The sequence below is a fragment of the Prionailurus bengalensis genome, chromosome B4, assembly GCF_016509475.1.
Source record: "Prionailurus bengalensis isolate Pbe53 chromosome B4, Fcat_Pben_1.1_paternal_pri, whole genome shotgun sequence".
Taxonomy (NCBI): Eukaryota; Metazoa; Chordata; class Mammalia; order Carnivora; family Felidae; genus Prionailurus; species Prionailurus bengalensis.
This window is the reverse complement of record NC_057358.1, coordinates 82715586-82739615: the sequence shown is the minus strand read 5'-3', so window position 1 is coordinate 82739615 and position 24030 is coordinate 82715586. Positions and strand designations below refer to the sequence as shown.

Sequence of the window (24030 nt, the reverse complement as noted above, 5' to 3'; positions counted from 1 at the left end):
GGCGCCTGGGTGGCGCAGTCGGTTAAGCGTCCGACTTCAGCCAGGTCATGATCTCGCGGTCCGTGAGTTCGAGCCCCGCGTCGGGCTCTGGGCTGATGGCTCGGAGCCTGGAGCCTGTTTCCGATTCTGTGTCTCCCTCTCTCTCTGCCCCTCCCCCGTTCATGCTCTGTCTCTCTCTGTCCCAAAAATAAATAAACGTTGAAAAAAAATTTTTTTTAAAAATTATAAAAAGTAATAAAAAGATTTTTTCCCTTGTTTTGTGTATTTTGGGGCTGATCACTTCCCTTTGTATTGCTAGTGTTCATAAAGAAATCAAAATAATGTGTATGTTGAGTATTATCTTCTGAGCCAGAGCACACATTTAATCCTCCAGTTTGGGGGTATTTAAAATACTTCATTTAGAAAAGTATTCATTTGTATGTTTTTCCCTTAACCCCATTCACTCTCACAGGAATGCACTGGTGAAAAGAGCAATATATTTTTTTCTTCATTACTCAGTGAGGAGACTGCTTTTCACACACATAGTGACCGAGAAATTGCTCAGTAAATGCACAAAGTTTGAGAGATAACTAAGTACTTACTCTTATCTGTACACAGATCAAAAGCAGGTAGTATACATAGATGATGAATTATGTAATTTCATAAGAAGATAGAGAAATACATTTTTGAAAATTGAATTTCTGGGGGCACCTGGGTGGCTCAGTTCAGTTGAACATCTAGCTTCACTTCGGCTCAGGTCATGATCCCACGGTCGTGGAATCAAGTCCCACGTCAGACTCTGTGAGGAGTGTGAAGCTTGCTTAAGATTCCCTCTCTCTTCCTCTGCCCTTCTCTCTGTTGCTCATGTGCTCTAAAATAAAATAAAAAAATGAAGTTGAAAAAAAAAGTACTACCAGGGTAATAAATGTGTTTAAGTAGGGTATTGCGCAAGAATGACACGGTAAAAACAAAAGTTGCTCTAATTTGGTCTGGCTTGCCAATAGGTTCTATTTTCTCATTTTTCTACCCGGTAAGCCCATTGAGTAAGAACTATTTTGGGGTCTCCTGCCCAGAAATCATTGGTGTCCCTGCCTTTTGCCTCCCTGCTTCCCCAGAAGAGACAGGAATTTTTCCTGATCTAGGTTTAGGCCTAGAGAAATCTGAGGGTAACAGGGATACAGGGCAGGAAAAGCAGTAGCCACAAAGGGCGATGGCCTTTTTGTCAGCATGGGGCAAAGGTGAGGAGGAAAAGCCTGAGCCAGGAGGAGGTGGATAAATATTTGTGAACATATGTCCTTCACTGTTTTCAGAAGGGCCAACTTTTTTTTTTGCTGGAATGAAGAGAAGGTGAGTTCTAGAAAGCTGTCATTCAGATTAGAGAAGCACCGAGGAAAGGACGTGTTCGGACCATCTTATTCCTCTGGCTTGTTTCTGGAGCAGGTGAGGACTGCCCACAGTTTGTAAGGGTGGGGGCAAAGTTGTGTCCAGGGTAATTAAAGTTTCCAAGGGCAGGGCCACTTCCAAGCTCTGACCGGTCTTGGTGTCTCTTTGTCCCAAGCCTTCCCTACTTCCCAACCCGAGCACTTCTTTCCAGCAGGGCTGTTCCTGCTGACCCACCATGATCCAGGCTGTGCTGCTCCTTTGCTGTGTCTTTTTTTTTTTTTTTTTAAGATTTAATTTTTTAATTTATTTTTAAATTTTTTATACATTTATTCTTGAGAGACAGAAAGAGATAGTGAGTGAGGGAAGAGGCAGAGAGAGAAGGAGACATAGAATGTGAAGCAGGCTCTGGGCTCTGAGCAAGCTGTCAGCACAGAGCCCGACGTGGGGCTCGAACCCACAAACCATGAGATCATGACCTGAGTTGAAGTTGGACGCTCAACCGATTGAGCCACCCAGGCGCCCTTTAAGATTTTATTTTTAAGTAATCTACCCAACATGGGGCTCAAACATAGTCCCGAGATCAAGAGTCACATGCTCTACCAACTGAGCCAGCCAGGCACCCCTTTGCTGTGTTTTGCTGTCCTCATTGGCTGTCTTTCCAAGAAATGTCCAGAAAGGGGCCCTGAACTTCCAGCCATCTTTGACAAAAACTGGGCATTCTCTGAAAACACTCTCCATCCAGATCCCTCTCCCATATCTTAAGACCTTCCAGGATCTCTTGCATGCTACCCACTCCATAGCCACTCTGCCTGAGTACCTATCCTACTTAGCTGTGGGGGTGTCCCTGGAGGAGGTTGGCTGCCCAACTAAGGCTCACATTCTGCAGCTTCAGCTTGTTAGGATGGGAGGAAAGGACATCAACTGAAACCCTCATCCATGAGAGTAAAAAAGCAGACAGAGGAAGGCATTGGCAATACAAATTTATCCTGAGGGACCTGGGGGATCTGGAGGGAAACTTGGATAAATCCAACACTCAGCTATTTACCCTGAGGGATGTATTGATGGTGGCAAATACACCCACTGGTGAGGTAGGTCTACCAGCCATCTCCCATGTTGCTGACACAGTTCAAAGAATTTGCTGTCAATATCCCCTAGAACTGCAGGAATAAGTCTTGGGAACATGGGGACGGATTGGGCAAAAAGCTGAAGCAACCCCTAAGGTAAGAAAGGACCTCTCAATGTCTATGGATGATGACAATATAATTTATCAAATGTTCCACAGTTATTTGGAAGTGCTTTATGGAGAAATTGATTCAGGAATTTGTCTAGGTTTACTTCAGATATTCAATGCCAACTAAGAAACAAGTGTCTTTTCTCAGGACTATGTTCAAAGATGGGGCATGGTAAGTAGTTAGAAATGTAGCAGATCGCTCAGGACAGATGTATGCTCTTTATTTCATGCCAATGCTAAAACACATGTGACTGGTGTTAGCCTTGCCCCTCCCCACTTAGAAAGTCCCAGCCTCTAGTTGTTATTCCATTTTGCTTTCCGTTTCTTTTTCTTCAGTCATCGTATACTGTGCATGTAATATGTACTAAGCATGAGAAGTATTTTAACCTTTTTCTCATTCATCCACCCTGTACTAAATCCCCACCTAGATAGATGCTGTAGCTCACTAATTTAATTCTTAACTGAAAAGAGAGACAAAATAAAATGGGGTCTTAGGTATTGAGGTCGAGAGTGTAACAAAGGGACAGGGTTTGAGCAGCCAATACAAAGGACAACTATTTGCAGAGATTACATCTCTTACTGGTTACGGGGGAAAGCAAATCTTTCCTTTCTTCATGGGGCAGAGAAGTGGGCAGAACTGGATTGAGGAGCAACCAAACCTACCAAGACAAACTCACTTCTCGCCTGGACTGTATGGTAATTTGGGGTCCCCTATAAACGGATGATAATAAAGCAGAGGAAGTCTCTGGTGACTTGAAGATGGGGAAGGCCAGATGGGAACAATTGGGCTGTATTTCCTATTTCTGGGGACTTTACCTAAAAATAACGGAAGCTTGGAGATGATGGCTGGAGGTGTGCCCCGAGTCCTGGGCTCCTTTCAGACCACAACCCTTAGGGAACTGGTTTGTATTTTTCTGGTTTGTCGCCTTTCCAGTGTACTGTTTCAGACATGTGTGGCCTCAGATTCATCACAATACAAGTTGGGCTGCTTTTTTGCTACCTCCTGCTGCACCCTGTGGATGCCATTTCATATGGAAACCAGACAAATATTCTGATGCACCTTCCCTCATCCTTGAGGTCCTGGCCACCTTCCTCAGACCCTTTGTTCTGCCAGACCCTGCTCCCAAAGTCCCTGCCTGGCTTCACCGACGTGGCCCCTCTACTCAAGTTCTTGGTAGGCTTGCCACTGCTGATCACCCTGGAGAAAGCTGGCTGCCAGGCTGATACCTGGGCCCTGCAACTTCAGTTGTATCATCAGGGGGGAGTGAAAGCTACACAGATCCTCATCCGGCATCTTCAAGGGCTCCAGAAAAGCAGAAGCACAGGGAGGGCAGTTTCAGTGGATGCCCTGGCCTCTGCTCTACAGCTGTTGACCAGGGAGCAGCGGGGCCCACAAAGAGCCCAACGATCCCTACCCATCAATGACTGTGAACAGGAGCAGGAGCAGGGTGTGCACGATATAGTCCAGCTGTTGCCAGGAGTGGGAACCTACTACAACCTGGGCACAGCTTTGTATTATGCTGCTCAGAACTGCTCAGACAAGGCCAAGGAACGAGGCCAAGATGGGGTCATAGATATGGGTTATGACTTTCTGATGACCATGGTTGGGTTATCTGGGGGACCCACAGGACTACTAATCAGCACTGCACTTAAACCTGCAGTGAAGGCTGGGATTCAACAGTTGATCCAGTATTACTATGTGAATGAGGCAAACACCCCTCTGCCAGAGATCAGCGAGGAGACCTGGGGGAGGGCTTTAAATGTGAGTGACCTGGAAGAAACAACTTCCAAGGCCCTTTGACCTTAGTGTCGCACCATTATTAATTCAGGGCTTGTTTAATAGCTATGACTTATGCCATCTTGAGATGGCGGTCTCGGGATGTAAAAGGTGGTCCTAACAGAATGAACAAATCTAATATTTTGACAAGCTGTAATGTGTGTTTCTTCAAAATCCAAATCTCTGGTTTGTTATCAGTGAGGAAGGCAGTGCTGTAAAATGCAGAGTTTTTTCTTTTTTAATGTCTATTTATTTTTAGAGAGAGACAGAGAGAGCGTGCAAGCATGTGCACGTCCAGGAGAGGGGCAGAGAGAAGGAGACAGGATCCGAAGCAGCTCTCTGCCCTGACAGCAGAGAGATGGATGCAGGGCTCAAACTCATGAACCGTGAGATCATGACCTGAGCCGAAACCAAGAGTCCGTTGCCTACTGAGCCACCCAGGCTCCCCCAAGTACAGGTATTTTATTTTTTATCAAAAAATTGTTTAATGTTTGGGGCACCTGGGTGGCTCAGTCGGTTGAGTGTCTGGCTTTGGCTCAGGTCATGATCTCACAGTTTGTGAGTTCAAGCCCGTCAGGCTCTGTGCTGACAGCTCGGAGCCTGGAACCTGCTTCAGATTCTGTGTCTCCCTCTTTCTCTGCCCCTGCCCTGCTTGTGCTTTGTCTATCTCTCAAAAACAATAAATAAACATTAAAAATAATTTCTTTAATTTTTTTAATGTTTGTTTATTTTTGAGAGAGAGAGAGAGAGAGAGCGCGAGAGAGCGCGCAAGCACAAGCAGGGGAGGGGCAGAGAGAGGGGGAGACACAATCTAAACCAGGGTCCAGAATCTGAACTGTCAGCACAGAGCCTGAGGCAGGACTCTAACTCATGACCTGAGAGATCATGGCCTGAACCTAAGTCGCTTGACGGACTGAGCCACCCAAGCGCCCCAAAATGCAAGAATTTTAAAGTTTGGGGTTTGGGGGGCGCCTGGGTGGCGCAGTCGGTTAAGCGTCCGACTTCAGCCAGGTCACGATCTCGCGGTCCGTGAGTTCGAGCCCCGCGTCGGGCTCTGGGCTGATGGCTCAGAGCCTGGAGCATGTTTCCGATTCTGTGTCTCCCTCTCTCTCTGCCCCTCTCCCGTTCATGCTCTGTCTCTCTGTCCCAAAAAATAAATAAACGTTGAAAAAAAGAAATTAAAGTTTGGGGTTTGGAGTCAGAGGATTTGGATTTCAATCCAGCCTCTACTTGTAAGACCCTCAATGATCCCTGACCAGTAACTTAACTTTTCTCAAAGTTCAGTTTTTAAAATGTCTAAAGTGGTGATAATCATTTTCACCTGGATGGCTTTTTGTGGAAATTGAAAATGTTACAATGAACCTCAAGTGCTTAGCAAGGTACCAGTAATAAATATTATTTATTACTACAGCTCCTCCCTTCCTAGCCCAAAGTGTCGAGATTCCGGTCCCGCCTCTTATGGAACAGAGCCTGAAGTGCCCAGGGCTAGTCTCGGTTTCGCCGGCTTGGCGCAAGTTCTCGGAAATCAGCTGTTTCAGTCCTGGGCTATTCCGTTAATTGGACTCCTCCCTCCGCGGGGCAGGGCGTACTTGAGCTATCCCATCAATCCCTGGAGCTGGAAGTGTGATTTCGGGGCCGCTTGTCCCGCCCCACCGGGGGGAGGAGTTGTGGCACCGCCAATGAACTTGGAAAAGTAGGGCTGAATGGCAGTTAGCGTCGGGGTTGCCAGGCTGTGTTCAGCCGGCCACTCGCGCCAGCCTGCTACGAGGGGGCGGATCCGAGGGGCGGGCCGAAGAATGAGGGCGGGGCGCGATTGCTGGTGCCTGAACTCCGTGGGACCGGAAGCCTTGCCCTGAACCGCTGGAGAGAGCAGGGGCTGAGACCCTCGCCAGGTACAGGCCCAGAGTGGGCGCGCGGGGGTCGGAGTGCAGGCGCGAGTTCCTCTCTGGGAAGGGCGGCAGGCCCCGGCGGTACGTCCTGGAGTGGTAAGTCTTCATTCGGGGTTGAAATAGCTGTCCTGTGCTGCATGCTGAATCTCCCCATCCTGTCCAGCCCAGCTTCCGAACTCTTTTTTTTTTTTTTTTAACATTTATTTATTTTTGAGAGACACAGAGCACAAGCAGGGGAAGGGCAGAGAGAGGGGGAGGCACAGAATCCGAGGCAGGCTCCAGGCTGTGAGCTGTCAGCACAGAGCCCGACGCGGGGCTTGAACCCACATACTGGGAGATCATGACCTGAGTCGAAGTCGGACGCTCAAGCAACTGAGACCCCCAAGCGCCCCACAGCTTCCCAACTCTTAACACCCACCTCCCCAGACTCCCCTGCAGCCTCCGATACCCGTGTTGCATTTGTTCAGTGCCTTAGCCAACGATTTTACCTTCCGGTCTGTGTTAGTTTTGATGCTCACTGTAAAAAAAAACAAAAACAAAAACAAAAACCATGTCCAAAGGTAGATATGATTTAACATCTTTCTTTGCTAAGTATAAGGGACAGGGGCGCCTGGGTGACCCATTCGGTTTAGCGACCCACCTTGATTCTCTTGATTTAGACTCAGATCATGATCTCAGGGTTTGTGGAATCGAACCCCAGGCTGTCAAGACCAGCGCCTACTTGGGATTCTCTCTCCCTCTCTTTCTGTCCCCTCCCGTCCTTGTGCTCTCTTTCTCTCAATATGAATAAACATTAAAAACAGATCAAAAACAAAAAAAGGGACGGAAAAACGAAACGATTTGCCTAAGGTTACATACAAAATGCAATTCTTTTCTGAAAAGCTGATTGAGCACAAAATATGTACCTAAGAGAATGAGGGATAATTGGAAAAAAACGTAAGTGTTACAGATTTTAACCTTTGTATTTGTGATTTATTTGGGAAGACTATGGGTTTTGTTGTTGTTGTTTAATATTTAAACCTCAGGGTTTACTTGACACCTTGCTCTTTTAGTACCAGCTGAGATTAGTTCCTTGAGAACTGGGGTCTCTCCATTTTTTTTTTCTTTTGTTAAGTTCAGTAGGCTGCATGGCCAGCCTAGTGCAGGGCTTCAACTCACAGTCCTAAGATCAAGACCTGAGCCTGAGATAAAGAACTGGACACTTAACTGACTGAGCCACCCAGGTGCCCCTCCATTTGTTTTTTTAAAGCAGTATAGGTATGCAGTTTAAAAAGACAAGCACTAGTAAAAGGATTAAAACAAAAAATAGGAGCCCCTGGTCAATCATTTCCTCTCCATGTTTTAATTCAAAGAGGTGGAAAAGCATCTCATGATTATTCATACTGGGGGGGGGGGGAGAATTTCTCCCACCCCAAACGTTTTTCTTTCATTTGTAATAAAATCATGTGACCTTTTTTAGAACACAGATGTATGTAAACACTCTTTTCTGTTAGGCTCAGGCTGCAGCAAGAATAAGTTTTGGTTCCTAAGCAGACAGATGGCAGTGGGCAGGGAAAGATAGGAAGAAAGATTCTTACTTCAGCCTGCTTGGTGACAGACAAAAACCAGTTTTGAGGGAAATTTCTCGGTGAAAAAGCAAACAAACAAAAACCTTTGCTTTCTATGTCCAGCCCACGCTGGTGGGAAATAAAAAAAAAAAAAAATTTTCTGGGTCTCTCACAGAGTTGATAATCTACACGAAAAATTGGAGGTTAATAAGAGTCATAAAAGTATCACAGTCTTAGGGATTGAGTGACCCCTTTCACAGTATTTAAACATTTGGAATGGAGTTCTTCCTTCCTACATGGAGAGCAGATTATAGGGTATACCTGTCTCTTAAGAGGTGTCAACCTCTGATAAAGCTTTGGAGCCAGCAGGGATTATGCTGAAATAAATACTTCTTAAAGATTAAAAAAAAAATTAAGTTTATTTATTTTGAGAGAGAGCGCGCGCAAGTGAGAGTGGGAGAGAGGCAGAGAGAGGGAGAGAGAGAATCCCAACCAGGCTTCTCACTGAGTAGGCTCAAACCCATGAACTGTGAGATCATGACCTGAGCCAGAACCAAGATGCAGATGCTTAGCTGACTGAGCCACCCAGGCACCCCTAAAATAAATACTTCTGACTCAAATTGATGGTTAAATGCTCCAGCATAAGTGAACACAAACACAAACAAATAAATCTAAAATAAATTCATTGGGGACGATAGATGAAATAAATAAAGGTGGTAGAAATATCATTAATGTTGGTGAAGCTGATGATTCCTGTACTATTCACTCTGCTTTGGTGTGTGTTTGAAAATTATTAAAACAAAAAGGCCTACATATTGGAGCCCTTGAATGGTACTTTCTGGAAGAATATGCACCAAACTGATAATATTGGTTACCTATGGAGAGAAAGGGAAGGGACCAAGATTGGAAGTATGGTCAACGTAGCTTTAATTTTTATTTTTTCTTACCTGTATAATTTTAAATTTGTAGTAATAAGCAATCATGAGACTGTGGATGATTTAGTTCAGCAAAATTTCCAGTTGGGAACCTGCATCCTTCAGACTCAGATCCCAAATGGCGCAGTGGGAGATGCTACAGAATCTCGACAACCCTTTTCAGGATCAGCTACACCAGCTCTACTCAAATAGCCTCCTGCCAATGGACATTCGACAATGCTTAGCTGTCTGGATTGAAGACCAAAACTGGTAAGGACTTCAGGAAGTTGGGTACAGGTGGATGAGGAAAGTGGTTTCCTTCTTCCGAGTCCCCAGGATCTTGTAGACACCAAGGGCAGGAAGGGGTTCGAAGGCTTCAAAAGATAGTAGCAACCCTGCAGAGAGGCTTTTTTTTTTTCTTTTTTTTTTTTTTTTTAGTTTATTTATTTATTTTGAGAGAAAGAGAATGCAAGGGAAGTGAGCAGGGGAGAGGCAGAGGAGGAGGGAAAGAGAGAATCCCAAGCAGGCTCCATGCTTTAAGTGCAGAGCCTGATGCTGGGCTTTATCTCACGAATCCTGCGATCATGACCTGAGCCAAAATTAAGAATTGGACGTTTAACCGACTGAAACCAGGCAGCCCCCAAGATTCCAATCCTTGTCATTCTCTGTCCCCAGGCAGGATGCTGCATTTGGCAGTGATGATTCCAAGGCTAACATGCTGTTCTTCCATTTCTTGGACCAACTGAATTATGAGTGTGGCCGCTGCAGCCAGAACACTGAGTGCTTGTTACTACGGCACAACTTGAGAAAATTCTATCGGGACATTCAGGTGCTTGGAGGAACCAGGAAGAGCCAAAAAGCCAAATTGAAAGGGAACTGAGTGTAGAGAAGTATGATTTAGGGTACGGAACAGGACCTAAAGATGTAAAGGGATGGGGGCAGATCTGGGGAAAGAGAGGACAAGGTGTGGACTTGGGGGATCACTGGCAGAAAAAAGGGCAGAGTCTAGAAGACCCTGTTAGGAAGAGGCTGGGTTTTGGGGGACTAGTGGTGAAAAGGGGAAAGACTAGGGACCCTGAGGAGGGGGAAGTACTGGGGTCACTGGTGGGGAAGGTCTGGAGGGGTAGATCATTGAAGACAGTTGAGTTCAATTCTTTCTCTTCCTACTGCAGGCCTTTCCCCAGGGCCCTACCCAGTTGTCTGAGATGATCTTTAATCTCCTTCTGGAAGAAAAAAGAATTCTGATCCAGGCTCAGAGGGCTCAATCGGTAAGAACGATTTGTAGTGATTTTGAAAGCTCCCAGAGTAGAGAGTGACCATGGAAAGGACTCAGGAAATTTGTCTCAGAACAAGATCCGCTCCCCCTCCTGCCGCCCTCCCCCACCTTCCTCCCTGTGGTATAATTGAAGGCCTGGATTTAAGAGATGAAATGTCAGAATTGAAATGTGCTCAGAGTCTCTTATTTCAGGAACAGGAAGAGCCAGCCCTCGAAGCACCTGCAGAGAGCCAGCAGCATGAGATTGAATCCAGGATCCTGGAATTAACAGTTATGATGGAGGTTAGTAGATGCAGCAAGAGTCAGGGTGGGTAGGGCTCGGCCTGACTCCTCCCACAGAAGCAGCCTCATCTGGGTCTTATCCCCTCTACAGAAGCTGGTGAAATGCATCTGCCAGCTGAAAGACCAGCAGGATGTCTTCTGCTTCCGATATAAGATCCAGGCCCAAGGTAGGCAGCACACTGAGGGGTGGGCGAAAGACAGGTGCCTGCTTGGGGGCCAAGAGAGGAGAAGAGAAAAGCCCCAGTAAGCAATAATCTCCCCCGGCTACTACACATCACTGGCTACAGTCCTGCTGCCATGCAAAGCTAAAAGTGCTAGGATATGTTATAGAGGTTGGGCTGAAGGTGTGGCTGAGGGACAGCTAGTGAATGTTGGGGGAGATGCATGGAAAACTGCCTTAGCAGGTTGAGTGGGCTGTTGGTTCAAGTGTGACCATTCAGAATTTGCCTGAGGGCTCAGAGGTGCCTGTGCTTTGCTTGGTTCCCCCTTTTCTCCCTTCAAAATTCCCCCCCTCCCCACCTGACTCTGACTGAGGTCCTAGTCTGGATGGGGAGGGGAAGGAGCCCTAGGTCTGAGCATCTGTCTCCCTCCTGCTCCTGCCATTCAGTGAAGACACCCTGTTTGGACCCCCATCAGACCAGGCAGCAGCAGCTTCTGCAGGAAACTCTTAATGAACTGGACAAAAGGAGAAAGGTGGGAGGCAGACAGAGGGAGTGGGTAGCAGGGCATTGGGGCAAATGAGGCATATGGGAGGCCTGGTGTCTTAGCTTTGGCTTCTTTGTCTCTTCATCCCCAGGTGGATGGTAGAGGGTGATGGTAAGAAGTGCTCACCACTCACTTTATGGCTTTCTTAGGAGGTACTGGATGCCATCAAAGCATTGCTAGGCCGATTAACTACCCTCGTTGAGCTACTGCTGCCCAGGTTGGAGGAATGGAAAATCCAGCAGCAGAAAGCCTGCATTGGAGCCCCTCTGAATGGAGGATTGGAACAACTAGAGAAGTGGTGAGAGGCGTCTCCTACCCAGCCCCTGTCCCAGCCATACCGCTGTGCTTCGTAAACTGTAAATTGTGAATTGTAATGAATTTTCTCATTCATGTAATGAATTGCCTACCTAGGCAAGAGCTATTGCTCTTCTTACTCTCTGCTTTTCCAAATGATCCCAGCCAGCTCCCTTGTCTGACTGCAGTGACCCTCTCTTCATTCTCACCACCCAGGGAGCCCAGAGCCCAGTCTTTGTTTTGGCGGAAGTAATGGATTAATCCACAAGCTGGTTTCTCCTTCCTTTTTAATCACCCAAAAAATATATTTTCTACCCTTTTTTTAATTTAGCCACAATGACTATTAATGCTGAAAAAAAGGAAAGAAAATTACCTATTATCTTACTATCCAGATATAACTACTGTAATATTATTATACAAAAATTGAGGGGTGCCTAGGTGGCTCAGTTGGTTGAGCATCTGACTCTTGATTTCAGCTCAGGTCGTGATTTCAAGGTTTGTGAGATTGAGCCCCCACATTGGGCTCCGTGATCACATAGTGGATCCTGTTTGGGATTCTCTCCCTTTCTCTCTGCCCCTCCCCAGCTCGCATGCCTATGTGTGCTTTCTCTCTCTCTCTCTCTCTCTCTCTCTCTCTCAAAATAAATAAACTTTAAAAAAAAATGTTAAAGATTGTCTCTCTCTCTCCCTCTGTCCCTCTTCCCCACTTGTGCTCTAAAATAAAATAAATAGGGGTGCCTGAGTAGCTCAGTCGGTTAAGCATCCTACTTCAGCTCAGGTCATGATCTCACAGTTTGTGGGTTCGAGCCCTGCATTGGGCTCTGTGCTGACAGCTTAGAGCCTGGAGCCTGCTTCAGATTCTCTCTCTCTCTCTCTCTCTCTCTCTCTCTCTCTCTCTGCCCCTCCCCTGCTTGCGCTCTGTCTCTTTCTGTCTCAAAAATAAATAAACATTTAAAAATTAAAAATAAATAAATAAAAAATAAAATAAGTAAAATAAATCTCTCTAAAATAAAAAAACAAACCCACAAAGATTGAATCATTTTTCATACTATTTTGAGAGCTGTTTTTTTCTTAATTAAAAAAAGTTTTTTAATTTTTTTTTTTTTAACGTTTATTTATTTTTGAGACAGAGAGAGACAGAGCATGAATGGGGGAGGGTCAGAGAGAGGGAGACACAGAATCCGAAACAGGCTCCAGGCTCTGAGCTGTCAGCACAGAGCCGGACGCGGGGCTCAAACTCACAGACTGCGAGATCATGACCTGAGCCGAAGTCAGACGCTTAACTGACTGAGCCACCCAGGCGCCCCTAATGTTTATTTTTTTTTGAGAGAGAAAGAGAGCACGGGCAGGGGAGGGGCAGAGAGAGAAGGAAACACAGAATCCGAAGCAGGCTCCATGCTCCGAGCTGTCAGCACAGTTCCTGATGCAGGGCTCGAACTCACCAACCATGAGATCATGACCTGAGCCGAAGTCGGAAGCTTAACCGACTGAGCCACCCAGGTGCCCCAAGCACTGTTTTTTTAAACTTAGCAGTATATTACAATATTTATCCATTATTTGTTTATTTTTTTAATGAGACAGGCTGATATATATTTTTTATAAGATTTTATTTACTTATTTATTTGTTTGCTTAAGTAAACTCCACCCAAAGTGGGGCTTGAACTTAACACCCTGAGATTAAGAGGTGCATGCTCAGTAAACCAAGTGAACCAGCCAGGTGCCCCTACCCATGTTATTTATTTTCTTTTTAAATTTTTTTTAATGTTTTTATTTATTTATGAGACAGAGACAGAGCATGAGCAGGGGAGGGGCAGAGAGAGAGGGAGACACAGAATCCGAAGCAGGCTCCAGGCTCTGAGCTGTCAGCACAGAGCCTGACACGGGGCTCGAACTCACAGACTGTGAGATCATGACCTGAGCCAAAGTTGGACGCTTAACCAACTGAGCCACCCAGGTGCCCCCCTACCCATGTTATTTTTAATGGTTGCCTCATAGTTCCCTATATAGAGGTAACATAATTTAATTAATGAACTCCTATTTTTGGACATTTAGGTGTTTTTTTAATTTCTTGCTTTTTTTTTTAGTAGGCCCTTTTTTATATTATTTTTTTTGTGATGTTGAAAAAATAATTGCTTTGTCCTTCAAGATACTTAGAGTGCCCATTGTTTTAAATATTTTCTTTTTTTTTTTTTAATTTTTTTTTTAATGTTTATTTATTTTTGAAGGAGGGAGAGACAGAGTGTGAGTGGGGGAGGGGCAGAGAGAGAGGGAGACACAGAATTGGAAGCAGGCTCTGGGCTCTGAGCTGTCAGCACAGAGCCCGATGCGGGGCTCGAACCCCGTACGAACTGTGAGATCATGACCTGAGCTGAAGTCAGACACTCAACCAACTGAGCCACCCAGGCGCCCCTAAATATTTTCTTTTTAAAAAATGTTTATTTGGCGGGGGGAGGGGACAGAATCAAGCAGGTTCCACACTGTCAGCACGGAGCCTGACTCAGGGCTCAATCTCATGAATAGTGAGATCATGACCTGAGCTGTGATCAAGAGTGGGACACTTAACTGACTGAGCCACCCAGATGTTCCTTAAATATTTTCTAATAAGAAAATTCATTATAATTTACTAAAAATAGGGGTACCTGGCTGGTTCAGTGGGTAGAGCATGTGACTCTTGATTTGGGGGTCATGAATTCGAGCCCCAGTTGGGGGATACAGTTTACTTTTAAAAAATTAATTAAATAATATTTTTAAAAAGTAAACTATTAAGAATGAATCACAATGATGTTCAGGTAAATTGAAAACAGGTATATGGGGCTTAGTGTACAGAATCACTATTTGAATTATAGTTGCAAACATATCCATCATTTGTATAGAGGTTGGCAAACTATGATCTAGTGATTTCTTGCTTTTTTCTTTTCAATTTTTTCCCCGAGTTTTTGTTTAAATTCCAGCTAGTTAACATACAGTGTAGTATTAGTTTCAGGTGTAAATTTAGTGATGCATCACTTCATACAACACCTAATGCTCCTCTCATCACAAGTGTCCATCCTCCTTAATGCCCATCACCCATTTAATCCATCCCCCCAACCACCCCCTCAGCACCCCCCACCCGCCACAACCCTCACTTAAGAGTCTGTTTTCTGCTTTGCATCTCTCTTTTTTTTTTTTTTTTTACCCTATATTCATCTGTTTCATTTCTTAGATTCCACATATGAGTGAAATCATATGGTATTTGTCTTTGACTTACTTCAGTTAGCAAAACTCTCTAGCTCCATCCACATCGTTGCAAATGACAAGATTTCATTCTTTTTTATGGATGAGTCATATTCCATTGCATATATTCAACAAAAATTTTTTTTTAAGTTTTTGATTTCTTGCTATTTTAAACAGTGCTACAATAAGTATCCTCATAGCTAGATCTTTATTTATATCCCTAATTATATCTGTAATATAAATTCCCAGAAGTGGTATTCTTGGGTTGAAGTATATGTCTTTTCTTTTTGGTAGTGTTACTGTTATTGTGTTGATCCTTTGTTTCATTGTCTTTAATAGAGCTTTATTGATTTTTCTGATTATAAATATGTGTGCCAATTGAAAAAAATTCAAACAACTTAGAAAAGAAAGTAACAACTACCCATCTGCATAATCTGATGATGCAGAGTTACTCATTGTTAGGGCTTTTGAATATATTTTCATAGATTTTCTCTATGCATATACATAATGTAGTTCTGTTTTAAAGATTTTAAGTAATCTCTACACCCATCATGAGGCTTGAACTCACAACCCTGAGATTAAGAGTTTCATCTCCACTGACTGAGCCAGGCCAGTACCCCAAATATATATCTATTTTAAGCAAAAGTCAGGTCATATCAGATATGTACTATCTTGTGATTTTTTTTTAAATTTAGCATTTTGGGAGGCGCCTGGGTGGCTCAGTCGGCTAAGCATCTGAATCTTGATCTCCGCTCAGGTCTTTTTTTTAATGTTTATTTATTGGAGAGAGAGAGAGCATGAGCAGGGGAGGGGCAGAGAGGAAAACAGAGGATCTAAAGTGGGCTCTTCACTGACAGCAGAGAACGTGACATAGGGCTCTAACCCACAAACCTTGAGGTTGTGACCTGAGCCAAAATCAGACACTTAACCAACTGAGCCACCCAAGTGCACCTCAGCTCAGGTCTTAATCTCACGGTTGAGTTCAAGCCCTGCATTGGGCTTGGCACTAGGCATGAAGCCTTCTTAAAAAAAATAAAAAGTAAGAAAATAAAATTTAATGTTTTGGGGTATTTTTCCATATTAAAAATTTGAGCCTAGGGGTGCCTGACTGGCTCAGTTGGAAGAGCATGTGATGCTTCATCTCAGGTTGTTTGAGCCCCATGTTGGTATAGAGATGATTTGAAAAATCTTTAAAAAATTTTTTTTGAGCCTATATGATTATTTTTATTTATTTATTCATTTATTTATTTATTTATTTATTTATTTATTTATTTGTTGTTGTTGTTTTTAAGTAGTAGGCACTGCACCCAATGTGGAACTCAGCCAGGTGCCCCTGCTATATGATTATTTTTAATAGTCATATGGTGTTCTATGGTGTGAATATGCCATAATTTATATATCCAATAGCAATTTTTCTAATTTTTCAATAGAAAATATTTTACAGATAACAAAGCTATGAACTTCCTCACACATTTGTCTGATTATTTCCTTAGGATATATCTTAGAAATACTAATATCTTAGAATACTACAAATTGTGTGTACATTTTTTAAGGCTTTTGAAAAAATAGTTCCAGGGACGCCAGGTGGCTCAGTTGGTTAAGCGTCCAACTTCGGCTCAGATCATGATCTCACGGTTTGTGAGTTCGAGCCCTGCATTGGGCTCTGTGCTGACAGCTCAGAGCCTGGAGCCTGCTTCAGATTCTGTGTCTCCCTTTCTCTCCGCCTCTCTCCCGCTCACACTCTGTGTCTCTCTCTCTCAAAAATACATACACATTAAAAAAAAAATTCTACACCTTTTGGGATGAGCACTGGGTGTTGTATGGAAACCAATTTGACAATAAATTTCATATATTGAAAAAAAAATTCTAAATTGCTATACCAGTCTGTTTGTTAATATGTAGTATATGATTGGTTTCCTGTCACCACATTCCCTATTACTATTTTTTGTTATATAGACAGTAAAGTATAGAAGTTAAAAGTATGGATTGTGGGGGCACCTGGCTGCCTAAGTCAGTGAGCATGTGACTCTTGATCTCAGAGTCGTGAGTTTGAGCCCCACTTTGGGTGTGGAGCCTGTTTAAAAAAAAAAGTAGTACTGATTGTGAAGGTTGATTGCCTGAGTTGTCACATACAATTCATTCCATATTCTATGACCTTGAGCAAGTCATTTAACCTTTCTGTACTTGAGTTTAATTATCTATAAAATGGGGATAATAATAGTAGCTACCTCATAGGGTTGTTATAAGGATTAAATACATTAAGCACTTAGAATATATAGTACATTTCAAGCGACATATGAAAAGTAACTTTATTATATAAGTAAATCTTTCACTAGATTTATATGTGAAAGTGATTTTGATTTTCATTTCTTGGATTATGAATCATGTTGCATAATCTTTTATATGCTTTTGGATTCCTTTTTTGTCCCAATCAGTTTGTTTGTTTGTTTGTTTAAAGTTTATTTATTTTGAGAAAGAGAGCATGAGCAGGGGAGGGGCAGAGAGAGGGAGAGAGAGAATCCCAAGCAGGCTTCACACTGTCAGCGCAAAGCCCCATGCGGGGCTTGAACTCACAAACCACGAGATCATGACGTGAGCCAAAGTCAGACGCTTAACCAACTGAGCCACCTAAGTGCCCCTGTCCCAATTAGTTTCTGATTCCCCAAATAGTTCAAGGGGAGCTTCTGGAGCCTGTGTGGGGGGACCAGGAAACTCAGCAATTTTCACTCTCTCTTGAATTCTATCACCCAGGTTCACAGCTGGAGCAAAGCTGTTGTTTCACCTGTGGCAGCTGCTGAAGGAGCTGGAGGGATTGAGGCACCTGGTTAGCTATCAGGATGATCCTCTGACCAAAGGGGTGGACTTGCGAAAGGCCCAGGTCACGGAGTTGCTACAGCGCCTGCTGCACAGGTCTAGCTGCCAGGGAGGGACCTCTAGGGAGGGCAGAAGGAAAGAACAAGAGGAGCCATTCTTACAGATACTGAGTTATATATTCTCTTTGGATCTCTCTCCCTAGAGCCTTTGTGGTAGAAACCCAGCCCTGCATGCCCCAAACTCCCCATCGACCCCTTATCCTCAAGACAGGGAGCAAGTTCACTGTCCAAACAAGGTTGGTATTTCAGAACTTATTCCTGCTTCCTTTTTCCAGCCCTGGCACTGTTTCCTTTTTGGCTTTATAGATCTTCCCACTCTTATCATCTTCTCTCTTTTCTCTTCAATCTATCTATCTCTTCTAATCTCTTACCTTATTTTTTTCAAATATCTGATCTATCCAGAAGGTTGAGGTTGACTACTTTCCCCCATCCTTCTCTCTTCCCTCTAGATTGCTGGTAAGACTCCAGGAAGGCAACGAGTTACTGACTGCAGAAGTCTCCATTGACAGGTAAGTTGGGGCACATGGGACCAAGGGGTGGCCAGGACATGGGCTGGTGGGCCAGAGGAAACACACACAATAGGGTCTTGGGCCTGTGTTCTTACCCAATCCATTCCTACCTCAGAGACAATAACTCCTAGCTTTTGTTGAGCACCATGTGACATGTAACTTGTCAAGTACTCATCTGTCATAGGAAGCCCATGAGTTAGGTATTATCAATGCACCATTTAAATGAAGAAACAAGGCCAGAGAGATTCTGTCACTTGTGCAAGGTCATATGGTTAGTGAGCACAGATCTTGATTTGAACCCAGGTCTGTCTGATCCTAAAGTCTAAATTCCTAACTTCTACACTGTTTTGCTCCCTAGTGACTTTTTTTTTTTTCTCTTTTAGGAATCCTCCTCAGTCACAAGGGTAGGTGCCTGACAAGGATGCTGTAAACATTTGTGCACTGCATGACCTACGCAACCACATGGGGGCAGAGACAAGAAGGAGATTGATTTGGGTGGGATATGGACAAAAGGAGAAGGGGAGGTCTGAAATGAAGTAGAATTTTTGTTGTATTCCTGCTGAGTTTTTAGAATAACTCCTCCTCTCCTCCATATATCTTCCTCCTGGAATAGCTTCCGGAAGTTCAACATTATGACCTCAAACCAGAAAACTTTGACCCCCGAGAAGGGGCAGAGTCAGGGCTTGATTTGGGACTTCGGCTACCTGGTAAGAAGGGCTAGTTGCTTGCGTTTCTAGTCCAGTGGAACAGGCTAAGGGAAGTTCCCGGCCTTTGGAAGTCTTGAGGCAGAACGGGTTCCAGGGACCCTGGGGTCCCCACTCTGGCATTTTCTCTCCTTCCTCTCAATTCACAGACTCTCTCGGAGCAACGTTCAGGTGGTTCAGGAAAGAGCTGCAATAAGGTGAGGCTTGGGCAGAGGATTGGGGGATGGGAGGAGGAACTTCCCAAAGGGCCCTCTGATCATTATGTCCTTGGCTATCCTAGGGAATGCTGGGTGTGACAGAGGAACTACACATTATCAGCATTACAGTCAAATACGCCTACCAGGGTCTGAAGCAGGAGCTGACAGTGAGTGAAGATGGAGGGCAAGGAGAGATGAAGCCAATTTGGCAGAAGGCATTCAGCAGGGGTTAAATAGAAGCCTTTCAGGGTGGGAAATCCTCTCCTTGCCCCTGCCAAAGCTAGAAACATCACATCCTTCCTCTAACTCCTGTCTTCTCTTCAGACAGACACCCTCCCTGTGGTGATTATTTCTAACATGAACCAACTCTCAATTGCCTGGGCCTCTGTTCTTTGGTTCAATCTGCTTAGCTCAAACCCACAGGTAGGAGGTGGGGCCAAGAAGTAATGGGTGGCAAGGAGGGGTGTGGAAGCTTGGTGTGAGGGCTCTGCTTCTAAGTCATTCTGTCTTCCTCCTGCCCTTGCAGAATCAGCAGTTCTTCTCCAGCCCCCCCAAGGCCTCCTGGAGCTTGCTGGGCCCTGCTCTCAGTTGGCAGTTCTCTTCCTATGTTGGCCGAGGCCTTGACTCGGACCAGCTGAACATGCTGAGGAACAAGCTGTTTGGTACAGACCTCCTTTTTTCTCAGCCTTTCCCCAGCCTTAGTCCCCCCAGCCCTGTGTCCTTTCTGTTCCAGGGACCCTGGCCTTGTCTCCTTCCATTATCTGAACTGTCTGTTGCCCACAGGGCAGAACTCCAGGACTGAGGGTGCATGGTTATCCTGGGCTGACTTCACTAAGGTAACTCACTGCATTCTGTGCTGCTAGATCTAGGCCCTAGTGCAAACACTAGCCCTTCCCCCCTAATTCCTTCCCCTCACTGGGGGGGGGCAACTCTTCATCTCTTCCTGCCTTTCTATTCCTCCTTCAGCGAGAGAGCCCTCCTGGCAAGCTACCATTCTGGACATGGTTAGACAAAATCTTGGAGCTGGTTCATGACCACCTGAAGGATCTCTGGAATGATGGGTAAGGCCTTGGTCCGCCTCCCTCTCCCCACCCCCACCTTTCTGCCTTTCTAGGCTTGAGAATGGACTCTGTGCGCCCTCATGTGGCAAATAGGGAGAGAGAGCAAAAACTGGTGCAAGATAACACCCTCACACTTGGCAATAATAGTCCTAGCCAGTGTTTTTCCAGCATCCGTTGTGCTCCAGAGCCTGCTGGGTGCTCTTTATGAATTCTCGCATGTAATCCTTACAACAATGCTGAGTCTCAGAGAAGTTAAAGAATTTACCCAATGGGTATAGTTGGGATTCAAACTCAGGCCTGTCAGACCACAAGCTTATGGTCTTCCCACTATACTGGCTGCCCATCTTTACAGCACTTTGCCTTTTACAAGGTGCTTTTCATCTACGTGGCCTCACTGAATCCTCATACCTCTTACAACCCTAGAAGGTGGATATTGTCAATAAGGTGAAGAGACTCGGCCAAGATGGAATAGTTTGTAATGGCAGAGCGAGGGCCAAAACCTGGCGCTCTCTCCCTCTACGAGGAGAGGAGAGCAAGGAGGCAGGAGGGCCTCACAGCAGCTTTCTGTGTTTCAGACACATCATGGGCTTTGTGAGCCGGAGCCAGGAACGCCGGCTGCTGAAGAAGACCATCTCAGGCACCTTTCTGCTGCGCTTCAGTGAAACATCAGAAGGGGGCATTACCTGCTCCTGGGTGGAACACCAGGATGATGGTCAGCTGCTTTGCCCTGATGGTCCCACAGCCTGTCCCTTCTCCCCTCAATCAGCCCTTGGTTTCTCTGGCTGTGTCCTGAATCTCTCAGCAGGTTTGGGGTTGGACAGCCAGGGTGGGGAGCTCCCAGGCCCAACCTTTTCCTTCAGGCCTGCCCATTCCTACATCCATTCTACAGATAAGGTGCTCATCTACTCTGTGCAGCCCTTCACCAAGGAAGTGCTACAGTCTCTCCCACTAACCAAAATCATTCGCGACTACCAGCTACTCACTGAGGAGAACATACCCGAGAACCCACTGCGCTTCCTCTACCCCCGAATACCCCGGGATGAAGCTTTTGGGTGTTACTACCAGGAGAAAGGTGAGAATCACTGACATATGTCACTGGAATATTGTAGGGATTCTCAGGCATCTACAAATTCTACTCGTTTCTTCCAGACATGGAAAAACTGATATCCAGAGAAGTCAAAGGGTTTGTCCCGGGGACACTGTTAGTAGGGAGATATGACTCTCAAGACCGTTTGCAATAGGGGTCCTTAGGCTATGTGTCCAATCCACTGACCTCCCTGGCTTCCTGTGTATGTCCCCCACAGTTAATCTCCAAGAACGGAGGAAGTACCTGAAACATAGGCTCATTGTGGTCTCTAACAGGTGAGATATGAACTTTTGGCCCGTCGTCCGTAACATTTTTCGGCTGATAGAGTGACCCAAACCTGCTCAGTTCGCCTCTCTGACCCCTCCTACTGACCCACACTCTCCAGCCTCTAGATTTTTTCTTGTTCTGCTTGGCCTCTTTCTTCTCTGTTTTTCTGCTGCTATCCTTAGATTGTTTCCACAGGGCTTCCCTGATAATAATAGTCATAATCACTGATGTTAATGGGCTTCTACTTGAAGCATGGTACTAGATTTTTTTTTTATAAGAACAGTTTTCTCATTTTAATTTTTATGAGTACCCATCCAAGCAGGTAATGACAGCCACATTTAATGAAAGTGTATTAAATGCCAGGTACTAGGCTAAATGTTTTGTGTTTAAACGTTTCTTATTTATTGAATCTTCATAATAGTCCTGTGAGGTAGACAGGGGTATTACTCTTTTCAGCCAAGAAACAGGTTTAGTGTGGTAGAGTGGCATGACTAAGGTACATGGCTAATAAATGATTAGGTCTGTCAGATTCCAAAGTCCTGCTTATTAACGATCCAACTTCCTCTCAAGTGTTAGAGGTGGTATTGTTCCCATTTTACAGATGATAAATCTGCAGCTCAGAGAGGTGAAGATCTACCCATCTAATAAATGATAGGATTCAAACTCTGGCAAGCCTGACTCCAAAGCCTGTGCTCTTAAGCCCTCTGCTCTGTTGGACTAGACTTCTTAGACTAGAGACAGTCTCTGCTTGCTCTGCCATTCCCCACTTCACCTAAGTAATCAAGCCCTACCCTTTTGTCTGTACTGTGGTATCCAGACAGGTGGATGAGCTGCAACAGCCACTGGAGCTGAAACTGGAGCCAGAAGTGGAGTCACTGGAGCTAGAGCCAGGATTGGCCCCAGTGCCACAGCTAGAGCCATGCCTGGAGTTAGAGCCACTGCTGGCAGCAGGGCTGGATCTGGGTCCAACCCTGGAACCCATGCCGGAGTCTACTCTGGAGCCCATGTTAGAGCCCACACTAGATGTGGTATCACAAAGAGTGTCAGAGCCAAACTTGGGACCAGAACTGAAGCTGGAGCCTATTCCAGACCCTGTATCACAGGCAGTGACAGAGCCAGAGCCGGATTTGCCCCATGATCTGAGACACTTGAACACCGAGGAAATGGAAAGTAAGTGATGAGATGGGGTTGGGGAAGAGGGGACACATTCCCTTTACCAACTGCCCTCCCTTACCCAGTATAGAAAAGGCTAAGCTCTAAGCTTCTCACTGGAGGGACACTCATTTGTGATTCCTTTTATTAGGAAATGTACCTGCCTCTCCCTTACCCCACCTAAGTGCCCTCTCAGGCCCTACCAGGTCTGTGCAGCCATCCTCCCTCATATTCCCTGCTGGGTCAGGAACTCCTTACCTAAGAGCAGGGCCTGACTTCTTTCTCTGGACTACCTAGTTTTCAGGAACAGTATGAAGATCGAAGAAATCATGCCAAATGGTGACCCGCTGTTGGCTGGCCAGAACACTGTGGATGAGGCTTACGTCTTCCACCCCAGCCATTTCTACACGGATGGGCCCTTAATTCCTTCTGACTACTAGGAATTACATTTCCTCTGTTCTTCCTGTATCTTTTGTCCCTTCTACCCCTCACATCATGCTGTGCTCTCCAAGGATGGAAAATCAAGCATGTACCCATTCTTAGCTGGTTAAGTTAACCCTGGGTTTTGGAGTGGGAAGTAAAAGCATACTGTGGGTAAGGAAGGGGCACTACTGAGTCGGAATAGATGTTGGCCATAGCTCTAACTAGGATCTTTGAGGCCATCTGCTGTTTTGGGAGGTATAGGGGTTCTGAGGGTAGGGCAGGACATTTAGGAGGTACTTGGAGGGCAAGATACTTGGAATGGCTGCTTTCCAGTATGGAAGGATGTCAACATTTGAATAGTTGGTAAGACTAATGTGGTGATGCCCACTAGCATTGGCCATCAGTAGGGAACAGAGACATGTGATAGGATTCCATTTCTCTCTTCTGGTTTCCTCATGTCTAAAATAACCTTTTCCTTCCTTCTTCCTTTCATTCCTGATTTAAGTCCTAAATTCCTTTGTTTCCTGCAGAGACTGAGACCTTTCTGCATTAGCCCACCATGTGAAGAAAGGAATAGGAGGTAGACCTCATTTTCTTACCGGTCTCCTCTCCTGTACCCCCAAGCTGGCCCCACCCATTCCTCCCCTTAAAATGATCCTGCCAATCTAATATGCCTGTGAAGCTTTGCACAATCATTTTACTCTGTCCAGTCTCCACTTCCTCACTGCTTAGGAGACAAATCACTTTTGGAGGCCAGGGATGTAGAGTTGCTGGGAATTTAGGAATCACTTTTTATAGTATTACATAGAGTCTGGTATTTTTACAGAGGAAGAGATGCCCTGGATATTTAGATATTTAGAAATATCTTAGATATTTCTCTATTAAGATAACCATCCCTTCTTTTTGTACAATATATTGTTGATCTGAAAGGAGAGTTTCTATTCCTTGGGTGTAGACCTGGGCAAAAACTGGGTTCCTGGGACTTAGAACCTTGAATATTTATCACGGGGCTCCAGACAACCTCACACCATAGTTATTCCCAGGGAACCCCATTGCTCTAAAATGTGTTTCCAGAATAACTTGAGATGTAATGAAAGTGAGGCCCTGTACGTGTGGCTGTTTTCTGGCTTATATTTTAGAGGAATAGTCTTGTTTAGAAAGAGGCCCTTCTGAGCAGAAGTGGCTAATAAACTTTGTGCTGACTTGGAAGTGTTTTGTCTCTGAGCTTTTCTTTTCTGCTCACAAAGACTGATGTCCTTGGAGACAC

General features: G+C 45.0%; 2 protein-coding genes across 3 annotated transcripts; both read left to right on the top strand.

The window, feature by feature from the left end:
• The first annotated feature begins 1984 nt into the window (after nt 1-1984).
• On the top strand, nt 1985-4521 carry APOF (apolipoprotein F). The gene is made up of 2 exons (XM_043564459.1): nt 1985-3289; nt 3528-4521. Exons 1-2 carry the CDS (start codon nt 3287-3289, stop codon nt 4392-4394), a joined length of 870 nt encoding a protein of 289 aa, XP_043420394.1. The 5' UTR covers nt 1985-3286; the 3' UTR covers nt 4395-4521.
• A 1636-nt stretch (nt 4522-6157) lies between these two features.
• On the top strand, nt 6158-23972 carry STAT2 (signal transducer and activator of transcription 2). 2 transcript variants are annotated; one of them, XM_043564449.1, is made up of 24 exons: nt 6158-6355; nt 8776-8990; nt 9396-9549; nt 9893-9988; nt 10189-10278; nt 10370-10445; nt 10886-10971; nt 11133-11281; nt 17242-17400; nt 17507-17599; nt 17813-17872; nt 18256-18276; nt 18486-18579; nt 18726-18773; nt 18857-18940; nt 19098-19196; nt 19300-19435; nt 19557-19609; nt 19740-19834; nt 20410-20546; nt 20724-20906; nt 21139-21196; nt 22006-22358; nt 22638-23972. In XM_043564449.1, the coding sequence occupies exons 2-24, from the start codon at nt 8860-8862 to the stop codon at nt 22778-22780; spliced, it is 2598 nt and encodes an 865-aa protein (XP_043420384.1). In that variant the 5' UTR covers nt 6158-6355; nt 8776-8859; the 3' UTR covers nt 22781-23972. The 2 variants fall into 2 exon arrangements, with proteins under 2 accessions (XP_043420384.1, XP_043420385.1); XM_043564450.1 differs by lacking the exons at nt 6158-6355; nt 9396-9549 and having other exon boundaries at nt 8879-8990.
• The last annotated feature ends 58 nt before the right edge of the window (nt 23973-24030 follow it).

Excerpts from the sequence above, each read along its gene's own strand:
- STAT2 (XM_043564449.1), top strand. The coding sequence starts at position 8,860 with ATGGCGCAGTGGGAGATGCTACAGAATCTCGACAACCCTTTTCAGGAT. Across the intron at positions 8,991-9,395 it reads TGGATTGAAGACCAAAACTG|GCAGGATGCTGCATTTGGCA; the intron begins GTAAGGACTTCA and ends CTCTGTCCCCAG. Across the intron at positions 19,610-19,739 it reads CCTGGGCTGACTTCACTAAG|CGAGAGAGCCCTCCTGGCAA; the intron begins GTAACTCACTGC and ends TTCCTCCTTCAG.